Source organism: Lepisosteus platostomus, chromosome 7 (genome assembly GCF_059453375.1).
Source record: "Lepisosteus platostomus isolate fLepPlt1 chromosome 7, fLepPlt1.hap1, whole genome shotgun sequence".
Lineage (NCBI taxonomy): Eukaryota > Metazoa > Chordata > Actinopteri > Semionotiformes > Lepisosteidae > Lepisosteus > Lepisosteus platostomus.
In genome coordinates, this window is record NC_142617.1 from 30,049,962 (window position 1) to 30,077,935 (window position 27,974).

The 27,974-nt window shown below is 38.3% G+C and overlaps 1 protein-coding gene across 8 annotated transcripts in view; it reads right to left on the bottom strand.

Moving 5' to 3' along the window:
* The window catches only part of nav1a (neuron navigator 1a), a 257,779-nt gene that overhangs the window by 59,916 nt on the left and 169,889 nt on the right, over window positions 1-27,974 (bottom strand). For all 8 annotated transcript variants that reach the window (XM_088639806.1, XM_088639807.1, XM_088639804.1 and 5 more), the window contains one exon: window positions 4,566-4,704. In XM_088639806.1, coding sequence (XP_088495932.1) covers window positions 4,566-4,704 — 139 coding nt within the window. The remainder of the gene's footprint in view (window positions 1-4,565; window positions 4,705-27,974) is intronic.

The window sequence follows — 27,974 nt, forward strand, 5'->3', positions numbered from 1 at the left end:
GTCTATAACTGTATAGAACTGATGTAAGGCAATATCTATTTTTGCAGTTTTCAACTGTGTGTAGCACTACTAAAGGAGCCACTAATGAATATTGTAAAAATCTCGTGGTGCATTACACAACTATTTTATCTACACATTGCACAATATAATTGTTAGAAAAAAAACATTCCTAAAAACCATGGGTATGTTATATAATATCCCCACCCAATTTGGAATTGCCAATTAGCAGGTATGTCTCAACTCATACTGGAGAGAAAAAGTGGTGACCAATTCCTTCAATTTGCCTACACATCAAGCCATCTTTTTAAAACACCACAGGCTCAGCCCTGCAGCAACATAACAGGTTCTGCACCAACTGAAGGAGAGACCCTGACGAACGCCCTTAACATTATCATCATGACTTCGTGATCACTGTTTCCTGAGGAGCTGCAGGGCTCCAGCTGACGAATCCCAGCCCTAATCCAGCCAATTGTATGCCGCTGTATCAGGAATCCCAACATTATATACTGTACATTGTTGCCAGCAGCTATTTCACAACTGGCAACCCACTGAAGCTAAGCAGGTGTGAGACTGGTCAGTACCTGAATGGAAGACCTCCTGGGAAAAAGTAAGGTTACTGCAGGAAGGGACAGCAGGGGGCACTCACACTGCGGTCTGTCTGGGTCTTAATGCCCCAGCATAGTGACGGAGACTCTATACTGTAAAAAGGCACCTTGCTTCAGATGAGACATAAAACCAAAGTCCTGACTCTCTGTGGTCATTAAAAATCCCAGGGCATTTCTCGAAAAGAGTAGGGGTGTAACCCCATTGGCCTTTACCAGTCATGGCCTCTTAACGATTCACATCTATGAATTGGTGTTACGTCCCAGTGTGTGGTCCATGTGTGTTTTGTTGCTATGTTCTACACTTCCTGACCTTGATTGTTCTCCCTCCCCCATTGGTCCATCATAACACCATTGTTTCCATAATACATCATCATCAATCAGCTTCTTGGACAATCAGAACTCACTTGAAGTGGAGTGTACAGAAAAGTATATAGTGTAAGGAATTATTACAGTGCGCTAGTGTCATGACCCAGGTTTGAAACGAAATGTTCAATTCAAAAAGCCTAACCAGCACAGAGCATCTTTACTATGTGAGCACTCAGTGGGAGGCATCTACAGGTCATGCCCGAACTGTAACAATGATGATGGGTCATTCAGTCTGGTCTGCTTTAAGTCAAATGATTGTAGTTCTTGGTATAATCTGCTGTGGTAGGGAATTATCTTCTTCATGTTGTATTTCAGTTTTAGACCCTGTCAACTATTGATTACCAGTAAAAACAATACCTGCCAACTCCCTTTGCAGTAATTGAAATGATATAGTGCTGTATTCATCTAAATCTCCAGTTCTTTGTTTTTACTGCCTTCCATTTATCCCACAGAAAAATATTACCAATTAAGCATGGTAGCTTGGTATTGTAGTTTGCCTAGGTTAGCTCTTGAATTAGAAACATTACAAAACATTTAGGGTAACAAAATGTGTCACAGCATTGAAGACATCTGTACCCTGTGTAAGAGGACACGGGGAAGGGTCATCTCTACCAGGTACCCCGAAGCCATTCCGTTGAGAGCTGCCACCGCCAAAAACATAGCTAGGGAGCTAGTACAACTGTTTGCTCGAGTCGGAATTCCTAAAGAGATCCTAACTGATCAAGGAACACCTTTTATGTCGAAAGTCATGCGAGACTTATGTAAGCTGCTGGGTATACAGCAGATCCGAACCTCTGTTTATCACCCTCAAACCGATGGTCTAGTAGAACGTTTTAATAAGACCCTGAAAAGCATGCTTAGGAAGACGATGCAAAAGGATGGAAAAAATTGGGATCAGCTGCTCCCGTATCTCATGTTTGCGGTTCGAGAAGTACCGCAGGCTTCGACTGGATTTTCCCCCTTTGAATTATTATACTCTCGGAAACCACGGGGCCTATTGGACGTGGTCAAAGAATCGTGGGAACATCAACCTTCCCCTCTACAAACTATCATTGAGCATGTGGAACAGATGAGAGAAAGAATAAATGTTATTGTTCCCTTAGTGAAAGAAAACCTGGAGAAAGCACAGGCTCAACAACAACAAATTTATAATAGGGGAGCAGTTGCGAGGGAATTTCAGATTGGGGACAGAGTACTGGTGCTAGTTCCAACCCCAGAGTGTAAATTCTTGGCATCCTGGCAGGGACCTTATGAAGTGGTGGAAAAGGTGGGGCCAGTCAACTATAAGGTCAAGCAACATGACAGAAGACGGCAGCATCAAATCTACCACGTCAATTTGCTAAAAAAATGGCATGGCTCCGAAGTTCTGCTCACCCACTTTTCCCCAGACCCTCTGGAAGAAGAAACAGGTGCGGTAGCCGTGGGAGACCTGGCTCCGGCACAAAAACAGGAACTACAAGAATTCCTGTCCCAAAACAAAGATGTTTTTTCCCGGACACCTGGTCGAACCCACCTTATACAACATAAGATCGTCACGGAACCGGGGAAAAAGGTAAGGCTACCCCCGTATCGAGTACCAGAAGCCAAAAGGAAACTGATTAAAGAAGAGGTGGGTAAAATGCTGAAGATGGGAATAATCGAGGAATCCCATAGTGAGTGGGCTAGCCCGATAGTTCTGATCCCCAAGCCGGATGGAACTATTCGATTTTGCAACAATTTCAAAAGGTTAAATGAGATCTCGCGGTTTGATGCATACCCCATGCCCCGTATAGATGAACTAATCGAGCGATTAGGTAACGCTCGATACATCAGCACCCTTGATCTCACAAAGGGATATTGGCAAGTGCCGCTGGCCAAAGAAGATAAAGCCAAAACCGCTTTTGCCACACCTGAAGGACTATATCAGTATAGGGTCCTACCCTTCGGTTTGCATGGCGCTCCCGCAACATTCCAAAGATTGATGGACCGAATTCTGAGACCGTATCGGGATTTTGCAGCCGCCTACTTGGATGACGTTGTAATCCATAGCATGACCTGGGAACAACATCTATATCACCTGGAAGCAGTGACTGGAGCGTTGCGAGCAGCAGGATTAACGGCTAACCCAAATAAATGTTGTCTGGGGGCTAGGGAAGCCAATTACCTGGGTTATACGATCGGGAGAGGATTGATCATGCCCCAAGATCAGAAAGTACAATTAATCAAGAACTGGCCCAAACCAGCTACCAAGAAGCAAATTCGAACGTTTGTGGGACTGGCAAGTTACTATCGGCGTTTCATCCCAGGGTTTGCAGCCATGGCCGCCCCTCTACACGATCTGACGAAGATGAGCTGTCCGGAGAAAATAAAATGGACCGACGTGGAAGAGAGGGCTTTCCAAGACTTAAAAGCAGCTCTCACTTCTCAACCCGTCTTACAGGTACCAGACTTCAGTAAGCCTTTCATGGTACAAACTGATGCTTCAGACACTGGGATTGGAGCCATTCTGTCGCAGGAGATTGAAGGACTGGAGCATCCTATTCTGTATATCAGCCGTAAGTTGAATCCGGCCGAAAAACACTATTCCACGATAGAGAAAGAATGTCTAGCAATCAAATGGGCCCTAGACTATTTGAAGTATTATTTATTGGGAAGACAATTTATATTATACACAGATCATGCGCCATTAACATGGATGTTACAAAATATGGATAAAAACGATAGAATTACGCGGTGGGGTCTTAGTCTGCAAAGATTTCAATTTCAGACGGTCTATAGACCCGGAAGGAAACAAGGAAATGTAGACGCCCTCTCCCGAATGCACTGTTTATTTTTTTCTAGATCGCCCGGGGTCGGGGCTGATCTCAGGGGGAGGGAATGTAAGAGGACACGGGGAAGGGTCATCTCTAACAGGTACTTCCGAAACGAAACGCTGAAAATGCTAGAGATGGACCTTAGCGAGATGGCGGACAAAAAGAATCAGCTGACCAGTAGATGGAAAGGGTCTACCTTAAGAGACAACGAGACACAGCTGAGACGCATCAGGAACCGGGATATAAGTGGCCCGGAGGCAGTGAACAGCGCGGAAGCCGGTAAGGTGAATGCGTTTTGGAGGAAAAGAGTTGAAAGAAGTGGATGTTAAAGATCGGGCTAACGAACGACTGCAAGGAGAAAGGTTTATGATTTTGGATTACGGACACTGGTTTAGGATACATCGCGGATTGTCTTTATTACGAACTTTTGGAACTCGGAACGAATCAGGACTAAGGGAACGGATTACGGACTGTATTAGGAAGACAGTTGTTGGAAGAAACGCCACGGATCGGAGGACAGTAAAGTGTGGTGTAAGTACGACCTTCGTTCACATAAACTATTCCCCCGGAGACACCACACCTGTTAACATGGATTAATACAAAATAGAGGATTTAAAAAAAAATCTGTATCAGTTCCTAAATCAAGGCAAGACAGTATAATGTTTATTGTTGCCTGAAAACATTTTTTAAAGTCTAGAACTCCAGGATGTTCTGTTCATATAGTAGGTAGCCAATATTCTATTAAGAGGGTGAAGAGCCTACATTCAGACCTGAGATAGCAACAATGTCACAGAGTACTCACCACAATGGCAGAGTTTCTTCGTGAACCAATGGGAGTGGTTGGGAGGGAATTGAGAGAGGAGCTGGCATTGAACTCTTCAGAGCTGAGGTTATCTGATGCATCGCTGAGACCACTGCTTATAGAGCTGCTCTCATCCCAGCTGAAAAAAGGCAGAGACAGAAGAGGTTGTCTTATTTATACAAGCACATGACACCAAGAATAAGTAGGAGAAACCGAAAAACCAGAATAGAAAGAACAGAGAATATTGTAACTCTCCGGGGTTCACATGGGTATGCGCCCTCGCCGCTGCCGCCTCAGGTCAGCCCTCCACCATCAGGGACTCGAACCCGGGCCTCCAGCGTCACTGAACAGGGACCCAGCCACTTGAGCAGAAGGGAAATGTTCCGTCAGCCCGGCAGCTGCGGTCCCTGCTATTCACAGGGAAGGGCGGTAAAGTCACCGCGCAGGCAAGCCAGCTCTCACAACCAATGGTAGCCGTATGCGTTACAATATGAAAAAGCTCAATCTATATGAAACTTTTGAAAGAAAATTATCTCTTGACTTTGAAACAAAAATAGACTATTTTCAGGTAATGTCCTTTAAATCTCATATTACATGCGTAGTTAAGAAAACTGCCAGGTCATTTGTGACACCACAGTTGTGAATAATACATTAACCTCCCAAAATGCTTTTTCACATTTTAATGCTGCATATCTCCTTTTAGAGAGCTATTAAGATGAGATGACAATTTTTTATTGGTGAGATTTATCAAAATTAAAGCCCAAAACTGCAAAAGAAAGAGATGCAACTAACCAACCCTGATTTCCTTGTTTGCTTTTTTATACATTCAGCAATCTACAGATGCAGCCATCTGTTCAAAATGAATGGAGTATGCTGCGGTAAAACATGGTAGGTGTGGCACATCACAACACCCGGGTTTTCTAACCAGAAACAATCATGACGTTCTCATCCAATCAAGGTTTGATTTTTTTTATTTTGAAACCGTGATCTTGACATGCAGGTGTGAAGTAGACTTAATAGCTTGAGATTTAAAAGGTTACAGACGCATATGGTCGACATTACAGATTGCGCGAGCCGTGTTGCATTAACATTGGAATGTTATTTTTTACAAGTGCAAAAAGAGGCGATACACATCGTGTCTCCTCTATAACTCTTCAGTTTACAGAGAAATTCCGCCAGAGCCTCACAACATTGTCCAATAATACTCTTCTTGTGTCTAATTTTTAGTTTATAATAATAATAATTGCTTACACTTATATAGCGCTTTTTCTGGACACTCCACTCAAAGCGCTTTACAGGTAATGGGGACTCCCCTCCACCACCACCAATGTGCAGCATCCACCTGGATGATGCGACGGCAGCCATAGTGCGCCAGAACGCTCACCACACATCAGCTATCAGTGGGGAGGAGAGCAGAGTAATGTAGCCAATTCATAGAGGGGGAGTATTAGGAGGCCATGATTGGTAAGGGCCAATTGGAAATTTGGCCAGGACACCGGGGTTACACCCCTACTCTTTTCGAGAAGCGCCCTGGGATTTTTAATGACCACAGAGAGTCAGGACCTCGGTTTTACGTCTCATCCGAAGGACGGCGCCTGTTTACAGTATAGTGTCCCCGTCACTATACTGGGGCATTAGGACCCACATGGACCACAGGGTGAGCACCCCCTGCTGGCCCCACTAACACCTCTTCCAGCAGCAACCTTAGTTTTTCCCAGGAGGTCTCCCATCCAGGTACTGACCAGGCTCACACCTGCTTAGCTTCAGTGGGTTGCCAGTTGTGAGTTGCAGGGTGATATGGCTGCTGATAGTTTAGCAGGATTTGCGCAATAAGCACATTGTTTAATGGGGGTGACATTACCCACGTCTATATCACAGTACAACACTTGTTTGAGTCGGGAATGCCATACCATCTCTATTTGATTTAAATCTGGGGATTCAGCTGGAGTTTTCACAAGCTGTCTCTTGGTGACTTCCTGTTCGTGTACTATACTGACGAGCTAATATCTGAAGAAGGTTTCAAAGCCGAAACGTTGTTTTATCTCTTCTCTTTTCAGCATGGAATAAACCTATTACTGGTTCTCTTACTGTAACTACTGCATGATTTCTTTATCCGTTTCAGCTAAATGAAGGGAATTAAATCAGTCAGAATCTCAGAGTGCCAACTGTAAAAATAACCCTTCTTTGTTCATTTGTTTAACTTAAAGAATTTTGCAAAGAAAGTTTGTAATGTAGGACACGCTGAACGAGTTTGTCAAGATCACGGTTCTAAATAAAAAAAAACATCAAACCTTAGATTAGATGAGAACATCATGATTGTTTCGCAAGGATGTGAACTTTTTGAGATATTTAGAAATTCCAACAAATTCAAATATAGCATCGATAATATTTATCATCAGTAATAACGACAGTAGTGGCAGTGGAAGTTTGAAATTATTAGTTATTAATAAATCGCTTAGCTTCGAACATGCTGTGATAATTAGAAATATAAAAAATGTCAATATAGTGTCCATAATATTTGCTTTTTTAGTTTTTCAAAGAAATTTGTATTTGTTAAAAGAAAACTCATGGCAACAGCTAGGTTTGAAGCCCCGACTTCCAGCATGGAAAGCACATGCCTAACCCATTACGCCACAGACGTAATCGCATGGGAAGGAGTGAAACTGATTAGACATTTCCAAAGAAAGTGTACTACGGTCATAATTTGAGCTACAGTATATTAATATAATTATATCGTTATTAATTTCTTTACATACGCGATTCCATATTATATTCCCTATTAATCAGGTTCTAAAAAGTATGCGTTTTTTTACTGCGATAATGAGTGTAGGTATTCGCAGAAAAGGTTGAAACATTATAACTTTTTACAAAAGTATATAAACTTAATATACTGTAGTCAGAAGGAGCACATTAAAACATTTCCAAAATAACTACAGTATGTAACCAAATGGAAGACTTTGATGCCTAAAATGTTTAGGAAGAAAGTGGAATACTGGTGTGTATTTTTTATTTAAAATTACCAATACCAGCCATATACGGTTTACATAATATGTTTATGTTCCTAAATTAATATCATTTATGACATTCAGACACGTTATGCTCCTCTTCTTTTTTTATGCTCAGCTACCCTTTAGTTATAAAATTCAATATAAATATTCAATACTAAGCTGATTAAACATGCACAGTAAAGAGATTAAATTATTAAATAGTTTCATTAACGACCAATGCACAACGAGTGCCCCCGTCTGTCATTTTGTCCAGCCCATCACATACCACGGTACAACGTAGTGAACTCTGGGTAATGTCACGCGGTACGGGGTTGTACCATGCATTTTGAATGGCTGCATCTGTATAAGAACTTTCAGCAATAGGCTGATCCAACCACGGTGTGACAGGGAGAGCTACAAAGGTAATTCTTGCCTTCTGCCATAAGACTTTATAGCTCATCCACTGTGTGTCTGGGCAGGGGCAACATTGACCTGTTTTAGGACTAAACATGAATTCTCTGTTTACAGGTGGTTTTCCGTTTACAACTGGTGTGCGATATAAGCTTGTGGATAATGTGCAATATATCTTCCTGTGTACTGTACATTCTGGTTTGTTTTTGTATATTCTGTACTGTGATCAAATCTCTATAGTCCGTTTTATCTTTTCCAGTACTGTATAGTATTACTACAGCATATTTACTTAAGTAAAACACAAAGTACATATTTTTTTAGATAACATTTTTAAGAAGTCACAAAATACCATGTGTGATCCGTCATATAAATGCCATCACACGACATACTGGCAGTGCTTTCACAAAAGAGGAAAAGTGGTCTGAAACTCCTCAAAGACTATATGATCTGGCAGCCTTGACATTTTTTAGTCTCGTCTAGCCTTACTTTCATACATTAAAATACTAACATCAAAGATGCTGAGCTATTATATAGTCCCGATATGTACTGTTTGAACACCAAAACAGATTGGAATGTCTGCCAGAAGGAGAAATTGTTGAGTGAAAAGCCCTGTTGGCAAAGAATGCACTCAGGAAAGGCTTTGAGGGTTATTCCTTCATATAATTTGCACACAACATAGCATATTATCATTGCTCAATCACAAATAGTAAAGGCTTTATTTCTGTGGCAATGGTATCATATTTAATATTTGATGTAGCAGACTCCAGATCATAAAAGAACAGACCCTAAATGTTTGCCTAAAAAGAAGTAGTAGATTATAGATGTACATCTCCCTAGAGAAAACATTTGTTGCTGACCCGTCTTAAATTGAGATTAAGTAAAGACCTCAGTTTCAAGCAACAGCTCCGATTCTCATAAAAGCTGGAATTGTCCAGCAACTATAAGTGGATTTTGATCACTGAGACTAAAACCAGAACACACTACACACTACAAAAAAAACATCCTCTCATTTCTTACTTTTCTCATATTCACACGTACCAGAGGGTGTTTGGGAAGCTACATGGTTATAATAGGTCGTTTTCTAAAGCTATACTTAAGAGTGATTTCTGACTTCTGTTCCATAAGGCATTATTGCATTTGAATATTTTTTAAGGAATTAAGGTAATGAGAAAAAAGTAAATACTAATAACAATCAAAAGCTTGACAGACATACATGTCTCAAAATACTTACAGTAATTGTGTTAGATGAGGAGTAGTAGGCTGTCTTTCTACCAACTTCACTATTTCAACTTTGCAAGCACAAACCATCTAACTCTCAGGAGTATGGAAGCCCGTTTCCACCAGGGAGTAAAAAAAAAAATGCGCTATGGTATCTCGCAATTGCGATTTTAGATCTCAGAATTCCGACTTAAAAATTCAGAATTGCGACTTTATATCTCACATTTGCGACTTCGAAATGGTCCACATTTCATTGTCTGTCCTTTTGTTTGTGTAATGGATTCGGGTTCTAGGGCTTGTGCCCTCGCAGCTCCCACCCTAGTTCGTGCCTAAATGCATTGGCTCGAACCCAGGTCTTGCCAGCTGAGCTTAAAACCTTCTTTTTTTAAGTAAAAAAGGAATTGTACTAAAATTGTTTTGGATAGATTTCCAAAATGTTATTGTTAAACATTTAAAGGTAAATGTTAAATTTAAAGATTTTGATATTTTTATATTTAGATCCGATTTGGATAAAGGATATGTTCTTATTATTAATCTGTTCATTATGTTGGCGAAATACTTCATCCACAAAAGTAAATGGTCTAATACTGCTCCCTCTATTAATGCTTTTAAAGTACAATTCCTTTTTTACTTAACTTCTATTAGAAATGTAAAGAATCAAAAGGCAAGACATACAATGGAAATATGTAAAAAGTATAAGTTTCAGCTTTTATAATTGTGAATTCCTCTGGATGTGAAGTGTATATTTCTGTATCTTTTTTCATATTGTGTCTCCTTTTTTGTATTTCTGGTGTTTAAATAAAAAACTTTTTTAAAAAGCCCAATGTCCACTATTCCATCCAGGTACTATGGAAGCCTCCCTGGCGGAAATGGGATTCCATAAAAACTAGTGTCATTGATTTTTATTAGGGCAGTGTACAAGAGAAGTCTTTAGGCCTATAGATCCTATGATCCTGTACGACTTATGAATATAGTGTAACGGAACGGCCGACATACAGGTTGCACGATCTTGTTGCAGTGTAGTGACGGCACCGCCCTCCCCTGCGCATAACAGGGATGCTGGCCGCCGGGGCTAAAGAAAGTCTTCTTTAGCTCAGCTGGCAAGACCTGGGTTCAAGCCAATGCAGTGAGGCACAAACTGGGGTGGGAGTGGCGAGAGCACAAGCCCTAGAACCCAAATCCGTTACAATAACAAAAGGACAAACAATGAAATGTGGGCTATCTCAAAGTCGCAAATGTGAGATAAAAAGTCGGAATTCTGAGTTTTTAAGTCGCAATTGCGAGATTCCATTGTGCGTTTTTTTTACTCCCTGGCGGAAACGGGCTTCCATACAGGAGCCAATGTGAAATCAGTTAAAACATTTCTGTCTTCATTCTTGGTTGCCTTACAGGTCTTTCACCCAGGCTTGTTACAATTTCAAATCAAAAACATAAGTTTACTGTTGGTATTTAAAAGATGGAGAAGCTGAGTGTGGGGTTTAGCAGATTTTTTAAGGGACAGTACAGGGGAAAATAATAATAATACAATTCCTGACATTCAAAGTTAATGTTAAAATACACAGATAAATCAAGGCAAAAAAAGAAAAACTTTTGCTGTGTTTCTGTAACTTTGATATATTGTTTAAGCTACAGGACTTATATTCACTTACACAATTCCCAAGTTCCCAACTTGAAGTTTTTCACCACCTTTGAGAATATCAACGCAAGTTGTTTTTGCTAAAATTGGTGCTTGTCATGCTTGACAAATAGCCAGTTGTATGGGAAAACTGTCTATTCTGGAAGTAGGACTGTGATTTCAGGAAGTATAAGGAAATCACGGCGACAGCACACAACTATACTGAAGGCAGACTGGTCTCAGTTCACCTCTGAGCCAGTCTGTGTTTTCCCAGTACAGAGGCTACTGTACAGCCTCATGACCAAGGACATGAGGAAGGTTTTCAATTAATTGGTTGTATAGGTCAAACCGCTGCCTAAGGAGATTTTAGAGGGATGTGAAAAAGTCCCTGGAGTGTGGAGAATTAGAATTAAAATATAGGGGAAGGGCATTATTAATTGTGACTTGTTTTAAGTCAGTTTTCAGAACACTTTTTCAAATTTAAATTACACACATTTTAACATCTACTTTAAAGCAAAAATAAAACTACATGAGATCAACGTTAAAGGAATTCTTAGAATTCTTAGAATTTTGATTACTAAAATGTAAAAGTGGGGCCTACAGTACATACATTCTTCAGTTTAATAAAAAGCATACCACTGTAAGACAAATATACTGTACAATTGCTATATATTTTCCTTGGATTAAGATCCTGATTCAATATTGTGTTACATTGCAATACATTTTTCTTTTCCACCTGCTGTATTACAGGGCATTGTAATATAAATATGCTAGTTGTGTTAACCTTACACAACCTTCCATTAGCCATCTTTAATGTTCACCTTTCCACTTATAATAGATAAAGTGATGTTTTTTTCATTAGGTACTGTATATCCTCAAGACAACAAGATATTTTTGGCATTGCTCAGACTTCAATGAAAAAGTCTACACACCCTTATTGAAATTGCAGGTTTTTGTGACGAAGCCAGGATTCAAGCTAAATCATGTCAGAAATTTTTCCATCTTTAATGAAACCTTGCAACCAAACAAAATTCAAGAGAAAAACAAATAGATAATTATTAGGAAAAATAATTGAAATTAAAAAACCTACAATACCCTGGTTGCATAAGTGTGCACACATAGACCTTTTATAGCCACTGTATACTTCAATGGTGACAAAATAAGTTAGTTTTATGAATGTAATAAAGATTAAATTATAGCATTAGATGTTCACTTCAGAGAAAATGGCTTTGAAACTGAAACATACAGCCAAGATGTCAAGCTCTCAAAACATGTCGTATAAAGGGAGGGTTAGTAGCTGAAATGGCTAGCCCTCTGTTAGACAAGGGAAGTGTAGCTACTGAAGTTTTTTTTCTTCACTGTAGTCAGGGGTCTCCTTGAGAAAATACACTGAAAGTTCTTGCGTAAATCTACAGAGAATTTATTTTCCCTGAAAGATTCAACAACCCAGTCACATTTCCTTGATGTGCTGCAAGTAGCAGGGCTGTAGGCAACCAGCTTGCCTGTCAGAGCTCATCTCAATCAGGCTGCTCACATAAACTCCTTACAGATTTTAAGGCAGAGAGACCATTTTACCAGGGAAAACAACATTCAGATAGACATAACCTGAAAACTCAAGACCATATGTATGGATCTGAATATATCAATGTTTTTAGAAGCAGGATGAATGAAAATAGACAAAGGTGTTTGTAAAAAAACTTTGGAGGAGGCCTTTTTCCCCCAACATGACACCTGAAGAAGGCTTCACAGCCAAAACATTGTGTTTTCTCTCTTCTCTTTTCAGCATGGAATAAACCTAAATATTACTTGTTCCTTAATATAAAGTATACAGTATATACTCACATATTTGTATGACCCTGCCAAAATATTAGAGGATACACTAATAGTTGGTGAGTTCAACTACAGTGATGATCACGGATGCAACAAATTGTGGCATCAATTCCCTTGATGTTCACAGATGTTTGTGGAGATATGGGATTTTCTCACAAGGCATAAATCTACCATCTGTTCCTCCAATTCACTGGTTTCTTGCAGCCTGATGTGCACTTCATGTCTGTGTTTTTTCATCATCAACCACTCCTGTAAACTCCAGCATACATTTCATATCCATTTGTCTTTGGTACGTCTTGTTGTGGTTGTTAAGAAATAAATAATTCCAAAACTCATCCAAACATATCCTGCGGTTGTTTTTGTATTAGTCCACTTCAGATTTAATTGAATAATTTTTAACTTAATCAGTGATAAATACTCACTTCTCGGTTGACTTGATGTAGGAATTGCATCACATGTAATTACATTTGTTAATAAATGTACATATCTTAAGACTATTTTAGGGGAATGTAACCCTAGCTTTCCAAGTCTTGCAGTGAATCACCTTTGATTAGTGTAAATCTTATTATTTCAATTTGTTTGTTTAATTTAAATATCAGTCTATTGTAATCTTTTAAACATGGTTCAATGAGAAAATGTAGATTTTGGAAAATAAGGTAGATCTAGCAATGTACATATACCAGGTTAACATTGTGACACTCATTCACTCAATAATATGCTTGTTGATGTCCATTTCTATTTTTTTTTTGTTTAACTGCATCATTTTTTTATAAGCGTAAATCATATTAACTTTATAATTATACCCAGTTCCTATGCTGATTAAAAAATGATTCCTGAGTTTAGGGTGCCTACAGGGATGCCTGGAGGATATTGATTGAACTACAGGTTAGGAGTCCCAAGGGTCATGTGCTGGAATGAAAAACTCCAGGCCCTACCCACATTTTTTAACAACATTCTCATCAATTGTTTTAACAGATAATAGCACACCCAAAGCTCGAAACATAAACCTAACTTTACGGCAGGTAATGCTTATCTTAAATCTTAAGGAGTATTTCTAAAATGCTTCATAATACATAAAATGCTTATCTGCAACAATCTCTCAACTACATTCCAAATGCCTGGGGTAATAGATCATTTTCATACCAATTTACTCAATCAAAATCCACCAAAATCCAATACAAAAGGTTGTAGATTTTTTTTAAAGCCATAATTGCAAATTACCATAGAAAAAGTAACATTACAAATAACAGGGTTTTTCAAATTAAGACACTGTTAAAAACTATAATGTATAGACTCAGAGACTGCATCATAGAACTTGTTAGGGCTGTGAAGATTTCTCCAAGCCCATAATTTCACATTTCACTTCTGACAGCCATGATCACACTGATCTCTCCGACTGCATTCTCAAAGCAGAGTTTCTTAACTCCTATAGCAGAAAGACATCATAAATTAAAATTATCCTGAAACCTGGTTCACACCTTCCCCCTTCTCTTAACTACAGACTCGTTTTCTTCCAATTCTCTCTATTCATTTGTAGGTTTCGTTTCACACCTCTCCTCACCTCAAAATACCATTCTATATTATCTTTGCTAACTGCCCTATCTCTCTTACACCCGAAGAAGGCTCCACAGCCGAAACGTTGCATTTCCTTTCTTCTCTTTTCAGCTTGAAGACTATGATTGTTCCTTTGCAGCCTACGCATGCCAACACAGCTACCCACCTGAACTACTTCAGGTTTCTGCTGGTTCACCTCATCATTCATCCTCCTTGCGGTTTTAATGTAATTCCATAACTCAAGCCTCTCCACATGTGACAGTATGGATCCGAAGTGTTACACTTAATTACTGGTTTACCTTAATTACCAGTACTGGCCTGGTACTCAGAACATGTGCCTGGCAGATAGCTGATGTCTTCAACCTGTCCTAGGCCCAGGCTACTGTACCTAGCTGTTTAAAGACAACCACCATCGTGCCAATACCAAAAAAAATCAGTACCCACATGCCTGAATGACTACCGCCCAATTGCATTCACCCCCATCATAATAAAGTGCTTTGAAAAACTACTTAACACCACACATTAAAACCAGCATTCCAAAAGCACTTGATCCTCTCCAGTTTGCCTATTACACAAACCACTCCATGGAGGATGCAATCTCTATAGTTTTACATACCACACTAACCCACCTGGATAAAAAGAACACCTATACAAGAATGCTGACTTCAGTTCAGCATTTAACACCATCATATCCATAAAACATGCTACCAAACTTAGGGCTCTGGGTCTAAATACCACCCTCTGTAGCTGGATCCTAGACTTCCTCACCAGCAGACCCCAGACTGTCAGGATTGGCAACCTCACCTCCAACACGCTCACCCTTTACACCAGTGCCCCTCAAGGCTGTGTGCTCAGCCCACTGGTTTACTCCCCGTTCACCCATGACTGTACTGCCAAGTTCAGCCCAAACACCATCATCAAGTATGCTGACCATACAACAGCTGTGGGTCTTATCACTGACAACGATGAGACTGCCTACAGGGAGGAGATAAAAGAACTTGCACTGGTACCGAACCATCAACCTATGTCTCAACATCAGCAAAACCAAAGAGCTGATCGTTGACTTCAGGTGACAAGGAAAAGTCCACTCCTCCATTTACACTGAAGGTTCTGCGGTGGAGATGGTGAATAACAAATTCCTAGATGTTCACATCTCTAAGGACCTCACATGGGCACTCAACACCTCCAGTCTCATCAAGAAGACACAACACCAGCTGTACTTTCTGAGAAGGCTGAAGAAAATACACCTGCATCCACAGATCCTCACCAACTTCTACAGATATACGGTGGAGAGCATACTGACCAGCTGCATCACAATCTGGTACGGCAACTGCACCGCATCCGACTGTAAGGCACTGCAGCAGGTGGTCAAAACCGCTCAACACATCATCGGCAGTGCCTTACCATCCATCCAGGAAATCTACAACACCAGGAGTCTGAAAAAAGCCACCAAAATTATGTCTGACCCCATTCACCCCAGTCATAACTTGTTTGTTCCCCTACCATCTGGTAGAAGGTTCCGGATGCTCCAGTGGCACACAACAAGACTCCAAAATAGCTTCTTCCCCAGAGCCATCAAGCTGATGAAGCCCCCACTTCCTCCCATTATACTATGATCTCTCCTCACTTCTTCCTGTACCCACAATGACTATACTCCTACACCACAACATACACAACTGTATGTAAGCCGAAAACTGTACTAGTTGTACTATTTATTAATCGTCATATTACCGTTGCACTGTTTTTGTCCTGTTTGTATACTTTTCTCTGTTTGCAGATTTGCACAGTTTTTGACAATTCTGCACTGGCATCATACTGTTTTTTACACTGTTATTGTATTTCTGTCTATTGTCTTGTCTGCTGTTCTATTTATATACCGCACCTGAGAGACTAATGAGAAACACTTTTCACTATATTATGCACCCGTGTAAGTATAATGACAAAGTTCAATTAATTAATTGTGGGTAAGGAATAAATATAGGGGGTTTGTATCACCACACTAACTATATTCTCTTTTAATTCTTACAATGACATTTTAGTTTGCATGACACACGCAGTGTACTCCCAGCTTTTGAAAAGGCCTTATTGTATTTTTATGAAATTATTTTATTGTGCTTGCATGATTGTCTTCTTTGGACTCTCGCACAAACTTTGTTTTTGTCATTGTCAGCAGCCATATCACCCTGCAACTCGCAACTGGCAACCTACTGAAGCTAAGCAGGTGTGAGCCTGGTCAGTACCTGGATGGGAGACCTCCTGGGAAAAACTAAGGTTGCTGCTGGAAGAGGTGTTAGTGGGGCCAGCAGGGGGTGCTCACCCTGTGGTCCATGTGGGTCCTAATGCCCCAGTATAGTGACGGGGACACTATACTGTAAACAGGCGCCGTTCTTCGGATGAGACGGAAAACCGAGGTCCTGACCCTCTGTGGTCATTAAAAATCCCAGGGCGTTTCTCGAAAAGAGTAGGGGTGTAACCCCGGCGTCCTGGCCAAATTTCCCATTGGCCCTTACCAATCATGGCCTCCTTATAATCCCCCTCTATGAATTGACTACATTACTCTGCTCTCCTCCCCACTGATAGCTGATGTGTGGTGAGCGTTCTGGCGCACTATGGCTGCTGTCGCATCATCCAGGTGGATGCTGCACATTGGTGGAGTCCCCATTACCTGTAAAGTGCTTTGAGTGGAGTGTCCAGATTGTAAGCAATTATTATTATTATTGTGTATATGTATCATGATTCTCAAGAGAACAAATAGATAGAAAATGAATGAGTAAATATCTTTCATAACTCAACGTAAAGAACTCTCATTTTAACAGCAAATATGCTTCTTACAAATAACAAATGTGGTAACAAATGTGAGTCAGGAGCTAGATTTTAAAATCAAACTGCAATGGTAAACTGCTTTATAAGTGACCCAATTCATCTTGTAAACTGATGATATCCTGCATCAGAAAAAGAAACATTGTCTATTGGGGAAAAAGATAGAATCCCAGTCCACAATGTGATATTTAACCGTTCTTATCTTTGCGCATTGCTGGCCCATTCCGATAAGAATTGTCATTCATGCTGATTGACAGCTCTCAATTTTGCCAGAATAAGGACTTTTATTCTGGTGGCCTTTAGACATATCCTGGGGGTTAGCCATGATTATTGCCTAGATTAACAGGAAAAACGACTATTTCTCAATGATCAAGAACGGACAAATTAGCCAAGACCATATGAAGGAAAAACAACAACAACAACAACAACAATAATCCTTATATACTTAAGTTATATAGTGCTTCTCGGAAGAATCCACTCAAAGAGATCAACAGGTAATAGGGACAACGCCAACAATGTGTATCAACTACCTGGATGTAAAAGCATCCAAAGTGTGCACAGTATGCTCACCACACATCAGCTATCAGTAGGGACAAGAGGACAAGAACAGAGTAATGAAGCCAATCCATTGGGAGGCCATAAGTGTAAAGGTCAGGACAACAGGGTTAACACCCCTACTCTTTTTGAATGTAATAAACTCAAAAGATAACACAAGACACTTTTTAGTTGTTCTTTAGAAAAAGGAAGAACAAAGCAGTGACTAGACCTGAGTGAAGGAGGTTATTTAGCTAAATTGTCATGAAATTGATTAAATTGCCCATGTAAATCAAGTGGTAGAAATTCAAGCACAAAAAACTGTTGTAACAGGAACTTGAAAACTGAGATACTAAATTACACATAAGTATAACTGCCTGCATATATTTTTAATAATTTGCTTGTGAAACCTTACTTGTTAAAAAAAAAAACATGACATTGACATTTTTAATATACAAAAGAATGACAAGCAGATGTAATTATTTTGCAATAAGACTGCACCATGTTTACCCTTCACAGGCTGCCTGCTCAGTTTATGACAACAGGGAATCCATTTAATGGCTGGGTCACGTATGATACAAGAGACATAAATCATATTGGAAATCTGATCTAAAATCTGAAATGGCTGGTGTTACAGGTATTTGTTTATATAAGGCCCTTATTTCAACTGTGACTAAAAGTAACAAACTCTACAATCATTTTTTTTTACTATTCCAAGCTAATAGAAATGACTAAATTGGGCAGTATAAAATCAAGCATGACCCTTAGGTAACTTGATACTTTGAAGTTGGCCCATTAGTAACTGCAAACAAATGAAAACAAATGAGATCAGACAGCAGTGTGGTTCGAGCTCTGGACATCTTAACTGGAAAAATATGGGGTGATGTTTCAGCCAGGGCACTGCTGTTGTACTCTTCAACAAGGTACCACACTCAAATTGTTCCAGCAAAATAACCAACTGGATAAATGGGGACAAATGTAAAGTGCTTTGGATAAAAATTGCAGGCAAATAAACCAAAATAAAAAGAAAAGTAATTGAGTTCTGGGACAAGTGAGACATTGTAGAACCATGAGTCGTGCAGCTGCTTGAACCAACAATTTGTGTTATTCCCTGCACAATGTTCCAGACAAGGCCGGGATTTAAAAGAAAATTTATCCCACCACCCGATAGTAAGATAGAAATGTCTCACTTGATAGTAGTTCACTTTTTGCCAGAAGGAAAGCTGCCATAATGCATTTATTTTGGAATTCATGACTGAAAGGTTGTTTTAAAGTCTTGATTAAATTTAATACTTGGACACAATATTAACTTAATCAGGCAAGCCCATTGAATTGCTCATGTAATTATGGCTTATGTCAACGAATAGTGCCACAATTAGGTCCATATTAGATTCCTATATATGGACCTCCCCCTTTTCCCTTCACATATTTTCACAGAAAATTAGAAATACTTAAAGATAGTGCATGCCCTGGGCAGATCATTAAATATATAACTAAACTCATTATAAGGAAGTCTCCTAAATGACCACTGCTGTCTAGAATTAACAACTCCTCAAGTCTGATGATGGTATAGACAAAAACAGAAAGGGGATTAACTACAAGAATGGGGATTATCATTAATACTCTCACACAGCATACATTTGATCAATCACTTCATAACTTGTTAAAACACTATTTGACAGAATGCCTAAAACTATGCAATATAAGAATTCTAATGTATCTTATCAGAACGGTATCAAGAATAGGCCAATTCCGAATAAATAGAACTGCTTAATTTGAGACAATACTACTGGAGGATCAACCTGGTTAGTGAAAAACAGAAGGGTGCTCTTTGCTCAAATATTGCATAGACAAGGTATTTAATACAGGATGTTAGAAAATTATGTACTGCTTACTATTTAGTACACTCAGATTTTCAGTTTCCACTGGTCATTCTGACCATAAATGTATTAGTTCTGCATTAAAAAAACAGGTCTGAAAAGGTCACCCTTTAGTGAGGTGTTTTAAATAATTCCACAGGATTACTTTTAAATTCCATTGATTAGCTGTGATCTGTTAACATGTTATATGTAATATACGAGGGTCATCTCCAATATCTACTTCATCGGAGTATATAGAGACAGTCGTTCTTGACACCGCTATATATAGTAGAGGTAGCTTTTAAGCTTTTGCCCAAAACGTTTGAAAATGTGCTCAGTATTTTTATCAAGTTTATCAACACTGTTTTTATTATTTTTGCCACACTAATTGCCCACTGAAATTGATAGTGAAAGTATTCATTGGTTATTATTCTGACACATGACGGGATGTTTTAATGCCTTCTACCTTTGTTTGATAACGATGGTTCAGAAAGCTAATAATATAAAATGTGTAAGGCACGCTTTTAAGTGTTTTACCACATCAATATAATCAGTGTATGCTCCACTATTCTGTCAATAGTGGATAATTGTCCAATTTCTGTAATCATAGTTTGACAGGTAACACATCAATGCAAGGAGGGGCAATCACAATCATGTTTCCAAAAGGAGAATACAGCAGTACATTTAGGCTCAATTCTGAGAACAATCACATTGTTAATGCAAATGTTAATGTAATTGCATTCTTAGCTAGATTTATACTGTAAATACTGTAAAATTACAGAGTAACTACATAATATCCCAGTAACAGTAATATCCCAGAAACATTAATATCCCAGAAATTACTAAACTAATTTGGAGAATATTAAGTAGTAGCACAGTACAGTCTCATATGTGGGATATTTTAAGTGCCACTCAGCAAAATTAGGTGGCTTAGCAAAATAAGGAATTGTCTTTTATAACTAGGAATCACAGGGGGTGACTAATTACAAGATTCCCTCCTGACTTTTCATCATGGTTCCAAATCTCGTATTACAAAGTGATAGTACCATGAGGTCGCCTCATTTTGGCAGCCAATCAATGTGGAGCATAAGAGGAGCACCGTACGAAAGTAAACCAATATGGAGAACAAGCATGTAAACATCTTGGAAAATGTACACAGGTATTCACAGGTTTCCACAAATAAACATCTTAAAATATAATTCTTCTTTATCAATATTGAACAAATGTACAAATATAAAACACCTTTAAAACTAATATTGTAAACAAATTAGTTGTGCACTATAACGTGTAATATAATGGGCACATTATCTCACAAGTACACATCTGGCTCACTGCCCACCCCTACGAGAAAATCAAGAGAAACTTGTGGGGGCAGTTAACAGTGCTATGACTGAGTCACTGGGGGTGTCACACTACACAACTGACGGTAACGGGTGTGCACTTCAACTCTACATCTCGCTGTGATTTTCTTACCATTATGTAAATCAGGACTACTACTGAAAACCCTAGGAAAAGTCATGTAGTGTGACACCGGCATTAAGAGAGTTGGCTTGTGACTGATCGATTTTGTGAATGACTTGGAATGATTTAAACAGCAATAAATTGGATGTCACAAAGTTCACATACAAACTCAGTTGGCATTACATGTGAATTGCATGACAAATTTACCTTTCAGCCACAGGATGTGAAAGTTTTTCAGTTTTATTTTAATAGTACAAATCTTTAGAAAGAGTCCATTTAGGTCATCCATTCTGCCACCAGTGGCAGCTTACTTGAGACTAATAAAGGACAAAGGAGCCAAACCACAGGAACTTGCATTAATTTTGCTTTATACTACAATTAAAATAAAACATGCAGTTCGGCTAATTGCTTTATCCCCTTTACACTGTAAAAAAGAGTGGTGCACCCTGCTAAGCTTGAATTGTTTTACATGTCCACCCATTTCACCATAACAAAGGATCTCCCCACTACCTCCCTAGAACACGTCATACAGTGCCTTTTCAGTACCACTGGTGTTCTGTAATTACAGTAGCTAGTCCCTTCCAACAGTATAGTTGTTGTTAGAAAAGCCTGACAATTCAAGAATCCATTTAAAGATTAAGTGTACTCTGAACACCAAACATTAGCTTTAATTATGTAGATACCAGGCAAGCAAATAATAGAGCTATTATGCTAAGAATCAAACTGGTCAAACCCTTGTGATTTTAGTTTGGGAACTAAAGCCAGAATCTTAATTTTTTCATGGTTTCTCTACCATTATCTATGCACATGTGAAGGGGCATAAAAAGGTGAAGGAGATAAGAAGGGATAATAGAAAAGCCTATTTTATTAAGTCATTAGCCCATTTGAAAATAATACATTTTAAATAGTGTACAACTCTACACAGACACATGAAATAAAATTAAAATTCTAGCTTTGATGAGACAGGGCAGACACTATTTGTTATGTTTTTCTACACACACACATATTACATGTATACAACATTCTGAATTCAACACAATTATCAGCCAAATCCTAAAAAAATATGTTCAACCCAATCACTTATAGTACAAGTGATTACATATTAAAACATTGTCCTTGCAAAGATGTTCATATATGCAACCCACCTGAACTATATATGCAACATTATAAGAATGTTTGAAATGCAGATTTCGTGTAAGAACATATAATCTTATTAAATATAAGGCATTTAATAGGGAAATGGGGAAGAGTGTTGGAGCCCTGGGTTCAATTCCTGGGGTACCATCTGTGTGGAGCTTGTATAGTCTCCCCATGTTTGTATGGGGTTCTTCGGTTTCCTCCCATAATCTAAAGACAAGCTGGTAGGTTAATTGGCTTCTGTAAAACTGGCCCTGGTCTGAGTGTGTGCATGCTTATGTGTTTGCAATGCAATGGACTGACATCCTGTCCACAGTGTTTCCTGCCTTGTGCCTGTTGCTTGCTGGATTAGGCTCTTCCCACAACCAAATACTGGATAAGTGGATTAGAAAATGGACAAATGGATGTTTTGGCAAAAAGGGTCCTAAAATGCTCCTTTTGTCTATGCTTGTGATGCTTGTCTAGGATGTGAATTTTTGAGAAAAAAATAAAATCACTGCAATTAGACAATTAAAAAAAATATAGGGTCATTTGTACTATAAAACTACAAAATGAGTAGAGAACAGATGGTGTTGCCATGCAGCAGAATACTGTAGTTGTAAAAATTTTGGATGTAGAGCTTTGTGAAAGACAAGGATTAAAATGGCAACATAAGGAAGTACCTCATAATGCTAAAGAGGAAACTGATTTTTTGCATAATTTTCTTTTTTTTTTTGCATTGCGTTATGCTACATTACACATCCTCATAACCCAAACCTCAGTTTGAAGGAGAGAAGCCAACATTACAGGCACTTAGTAATGTTCCTTCAGAAAGCCTACCAGACAGTCAGGTCGTGAAAGAAGAACACAGGACAGGTTAAGAGAGATATAATCTATTTCAAAGTATAGTGGGGAAAGCTGACAGTGAAGGAGAAAAGAAAAGATAACCTTAAAGAGAAATCAGAAACATCTAATGCTTTAATCTCAGCACACATGGGATTAATGTGTCTTTTAGGACACAGAATAAACAGACTCCCTGTTGCGTTACCTAATAAGAGTTCACTATAGACGCCAGAGGTATAGCAACTCTGGTGGTCTATAACATACCACAGACCTTAGAGCAAACCATTCATGAGAAGCTGTTAATTTAGCTCATGTTAAACACCACCCTCTTCTGTTTTTGGATCAGGGAAATTTAACTCTTTTAAAGGAGGTTTGTCTGCATAATAACATAGTAATACTACCCTACTTTTATATCAGTCAATGTCAGTGTGTACATTAATTTCCTCTTGTTGTGGGAGTATGGAACAAGCTACCCTGAAACCCTATCTTCCTTCAAGAAGCAGCTGAATCCTTGGATCAATTAACTGCTAACTACTAAATGGGCTAGATGTGCTGAACAGCCTCCAATTGTTTGTAAAGTTCTTATGTTTTATTTTACGAGAGAGTTTACCCATTTGAGAACACGTGTCCCAGCACATATACACCAACAAGCCAATTTGTAACTAGTTGAGACATTTCAGGATTAAACCTTGAATTGCCTTGAAAGCTAAGACCTTTTCTGAAAGTAGAACCCAGTATTGTATTGGATGTAAAGCAGCATACTCTGCCGTCACTCTAAGTGTGCTGATTTCTAATTAGTACCTTTTGTTTCACTTTTTCTCTCTTATCTTTAGGGAAATGTTTGTCTACAGATATTTTCTTGGAGTATACTGTATGCTGGATATTAAGTCTTGCAAGTGTCAGAAAAATTCTGTTAAGGCAAAGGAGTACATTTTACTGTGAAGGGCCTCTTAAAAAGAATGATTTCATCTGGAAGGACTCTATATTTTACCAATATAAATGTGCCATGCAGAGCCAGTTTTATTTTACACATTGTTACCACCAAGAAGCTCTTCTAATTAATTTGTTTTTACAAGCTGTAATACTCTCTATATTTTAATTCAGTGGGGAGATCTTTTGTGGACTACAAAGTAATAGACATCAGTTATGCAGCAAGGTGGTACAACATTCGTAAATTTGTAATGAAAGAATAAGCATGCTGACCTCAGGAAGCCCTCTCAAGTGTGGAAAAAGCAAAAAGGAAGTTCAGAATGAGAAAAAGATAGATGTGGTCTTCTGTGATGTCGGGTGTGTAATCCCAGACCTTTGGGGAGACATATGGAACAGACTCTCTCCCAGAAGGCTCTCCAACTGGGACTGCAACCACGGGACATGGCAGGCAGGCCTCTGGGTATTTTACAGCCACACGCTTGTTACAGAGCCCAGTGCTTCCGCTCATTGCTCAGCAGAGAACCACCTAAAACAGGTTAAAAGGCTAAGTGTGGCACTGAGCATTGAATAAGTCTCCTCTTGCTTTGGAACCTAGTCTTTGCTTTGCCTGGCACAGACAAGCAATAACCAAATCTGCCCAAGAACAACAGCTGGTAAGACTAATTTAAATACAAACCAAGAAGTCGTGAATCCGATAACAGAATAAACATTTTAGGAGATTTTGAATCCAAATGGCCCTCAGATACTAATAGAGTTTATAATATGGGATGAGGGGTAGAAAAGGTGCAGAGTTTAGCTTTTCGAAAAAAGGAGCATTAGCTACTTAAGAGGAACAATGCATTAATGGGAGAAAAAAAAATCAAAGAAGACTAGTCATTTATTCACGGCATGAACTGCATTCATGATTATACCATAGCCCATGGCATAACAGTCTCAAACAAGCTGTTTAATAAAAATTCTTATGATGATAATTGACACTGAATAAATAATCTATTAAATGACAAAGATTAATCAAAACAGAAAAACACATTTAGTACAATTCTCAATAACCTGTATTGGAGAAGAATGTTTTCTTGCATAACAAAGCACGAGCTTTTTATACAGGTAATGCAGACTGCAACACACACACAAAATAGTACACTCATAATACTCTTCTGAATAGCTGCAATGGCTACAGAGTATAAACTTCTGGAGGTGACTGAAGCAGATACAGGTCCAGAAGAAGTCTTACAGTAAAGGATTCAGAAAGCTGGACAAATGTTTTAGTCACAATAATTCCAATATCTTAAGGATTCTGGGTCTACTAAAATGACAGCTCTAGAAGACGTGTATATTGTTTTCCTAAAAAAGCCTCCAAATGCTTTCTTTTACTACAGATGGTTAGGAAAAGACAGCAACATGGTCTCTGTGTTTTCATGCAGTTCTATATCTTTTCTAACAGTTTACAGAAATTGTTTAATTTTATGAACTGATCATATGTCAACAGGGAAATTGCATTAGTGACAAACTTGCATAAAACACAAACAAGAGGTGCAAAGTCATGTTAAAAGCAGGTGGCTGACTAAAATCCTTTTAATCCCCATCTCAAGTACAGTTTAGGAAAAACCTACTGTTCAGCAGGTTCTATAGGGCACCCTCACACAAATGCTCAGTTTTTTAAATTTTGGAATTTAGTGATTTAGAAATCAAGAAGGTAATTTTGTTAGGAATCAATTATAGTATAAATACCATGAAGCTTTACAGGATCAGTAAAAGGTCTCCACTAGTAATGTACCTCAACACTTAACTGGGTAAATTAGTCACTGTGCTATTATAAGACCTATAAAATGAGCATCATATGAAACCAGCTATTGTGGCTCTGCAGGACTGGAAGCCCCTATGTCAAGCCTGTATCACTATATCACGAGCTGATTTCATGCATACCTTTGAAGTGGCTATAAAAACCCATAATGAATTATGTTATGTTTATAATGAATTATGGAGTAAATACAACTGGAAAATCTGTAGTGTCGAGCAAGATCTGTATATAGCATTTGATGTTGTATATTTTTCATATGGATAATCCCTCATTCCATTTTTTATTTGTATTTCAAAACATGTTAGTTCTGCATTCCATTCATATCAGTAGAACACTATGAACTAGAACCATTTTATGTTTTGTTTGTAATGTAAAAAGCAGCACTGAATTTCAGAAACCTATATATGTTAATATTGCTCAAAATACCAATGATGAATTGTAGAATTATGCCCTTTTTATTACAATTCAAACAAAACAGATACTTAATTTTGTATTTCAACAGTCTCATGAATAAAAAAAAAGTCTTCAAAGATTAGACAATTTAAGAGTTAAATCTATCCATCATACACACAATTCACTATAGTGCAAATCTGCTTTTGGGCTCAGAAAGCTCAGATTATCACAAAACCTCAACTGATTCAGATCTGGCCCTCATTTCATTTAAGTTAATTAACTGGTCTGATTACTTACTGATGGCTCAACGAACATATTCCAGGTGCCTCATCTAAAAACAGTAAAGAAGCCGAGATCTATTTACAGTATGGAAAACAGTTTCCAAATGTGAAACAGCTGCCATGTGATTTTTTTTATTTTCTTCCTAATACACACCAATTTAAACACAGGATTAGTTACTTTTTTAAATGACTTTGAGCGTACTTTGTTTTTAGTTCTGCAGAGAGCAGGCTGTATGTTTTTATTATATGGTGTGTATAGTAATCCTAGAGAAACCACTTAATTCCAAAATACAAAATGTAGGCTCTTAAGAAATTCTTCTTCAAAGATGGAACCTGCATATCAAGAATGGATTTGATGTACAGTGTCCTGCAATAGTCTTAAAAGCACGAACAATCTGACTATCATTGTGAAGCTTCTGTGAAAACAAAGAACATGCAAAATCTTTGTGTAAAGATAACTTATTCCAAGATAAACTAAATCCAGCATGCAAAAACACAAATAATTTCAAACTAACCTCAATTTCAGACATCCAAGTCTAAATGATTTTGAAATATGCATTTCAGCAAAAACGATTAATTTAAAAAGTTTTTGCTCCCTGTTTAATTGTAAACCTAATTACTCAGAATATAAACAACACAAAAAAGCAACATGTGCCTGAATGAGCTGGATACCTCCACCCTTCATTCCTTGCCAAGCCAAACTCTTTCTTTCTTTTCCACAGTACAGCATAGTCCTTTTATTTGTGAACCATGAAAATCACCAAAACATTTTTTATTGCCCAATGGAGATGTAGAGGGCTTAGACGCTAGAGCCTTCTAAAGGCTTTGAGGTTAGTTTTCACATTTATTTAGGCAGTTCATAACACTTATATAACTATAAATTAAATATAAAAAAACAAATATAATAACGCTAATATAAAATTGCATTATTATTAACAACAACAATAATAATAATATATTAGCACTTTTCAACAAACTCAAAGCACTTATTTTTTTGTGATCACAGTCCTACAAATCCACCAGTTCAATACAAAAGACAAGCAAAAACAATGGTTGAAAGCACAGATGGGAAGCAATATGTGGTGCTAGACAGCTTCACAAGCTAATCTTTGGTGAACAGCTTGTCCATACATCTGAGATTTTAGAAATCTAGGAACTTTAGAACACACATGGGATTCTAGGATATGTAAAAGGTGTGGTTCTAAAATGGTACTTATATTGTAATAAAAAGGCAAAATCTGCTTAAAACACAATTATTATAAAGAGACAAATAGAAGAATCTACAGTAGTTTTTTTCTGATGGTAAGGGAACCACTTTTTCATTAAGGATGAACATTCCCTAAAATAATTTTCTAGTTAACCCAGACTTTAATATTTATACCACTCTAAATTTGGAGGTTGGAAGCAGTTTGTCATTGAAATCCTTGTTTCATTTTTTGTTTTGTTTTTTTTCAAATTCTTGAAAACAAAAAGTTGATTGAATAAGAACAGTTGTAGCATTGTATTTACAATGACACTTGAGCTGACCCATGGTAGACTTATTTTGATGTTCTTATATAAATTTCAGCTTTATATTGTTTTATCTTTTCATCATTAATTGGCTCTGTAGATAAGTGATGGTGTTTCAAAAAAATCCCTGTCCTCCAAGCCTGTTGCAGTGCAACGTAATCCTGAACAATGGGAATTATGAAGGATTATAGACCAATTTGGAGTAATGGCTCTGTAATTGCTAGTAATTCCATCTGTTTGAAGGATTATA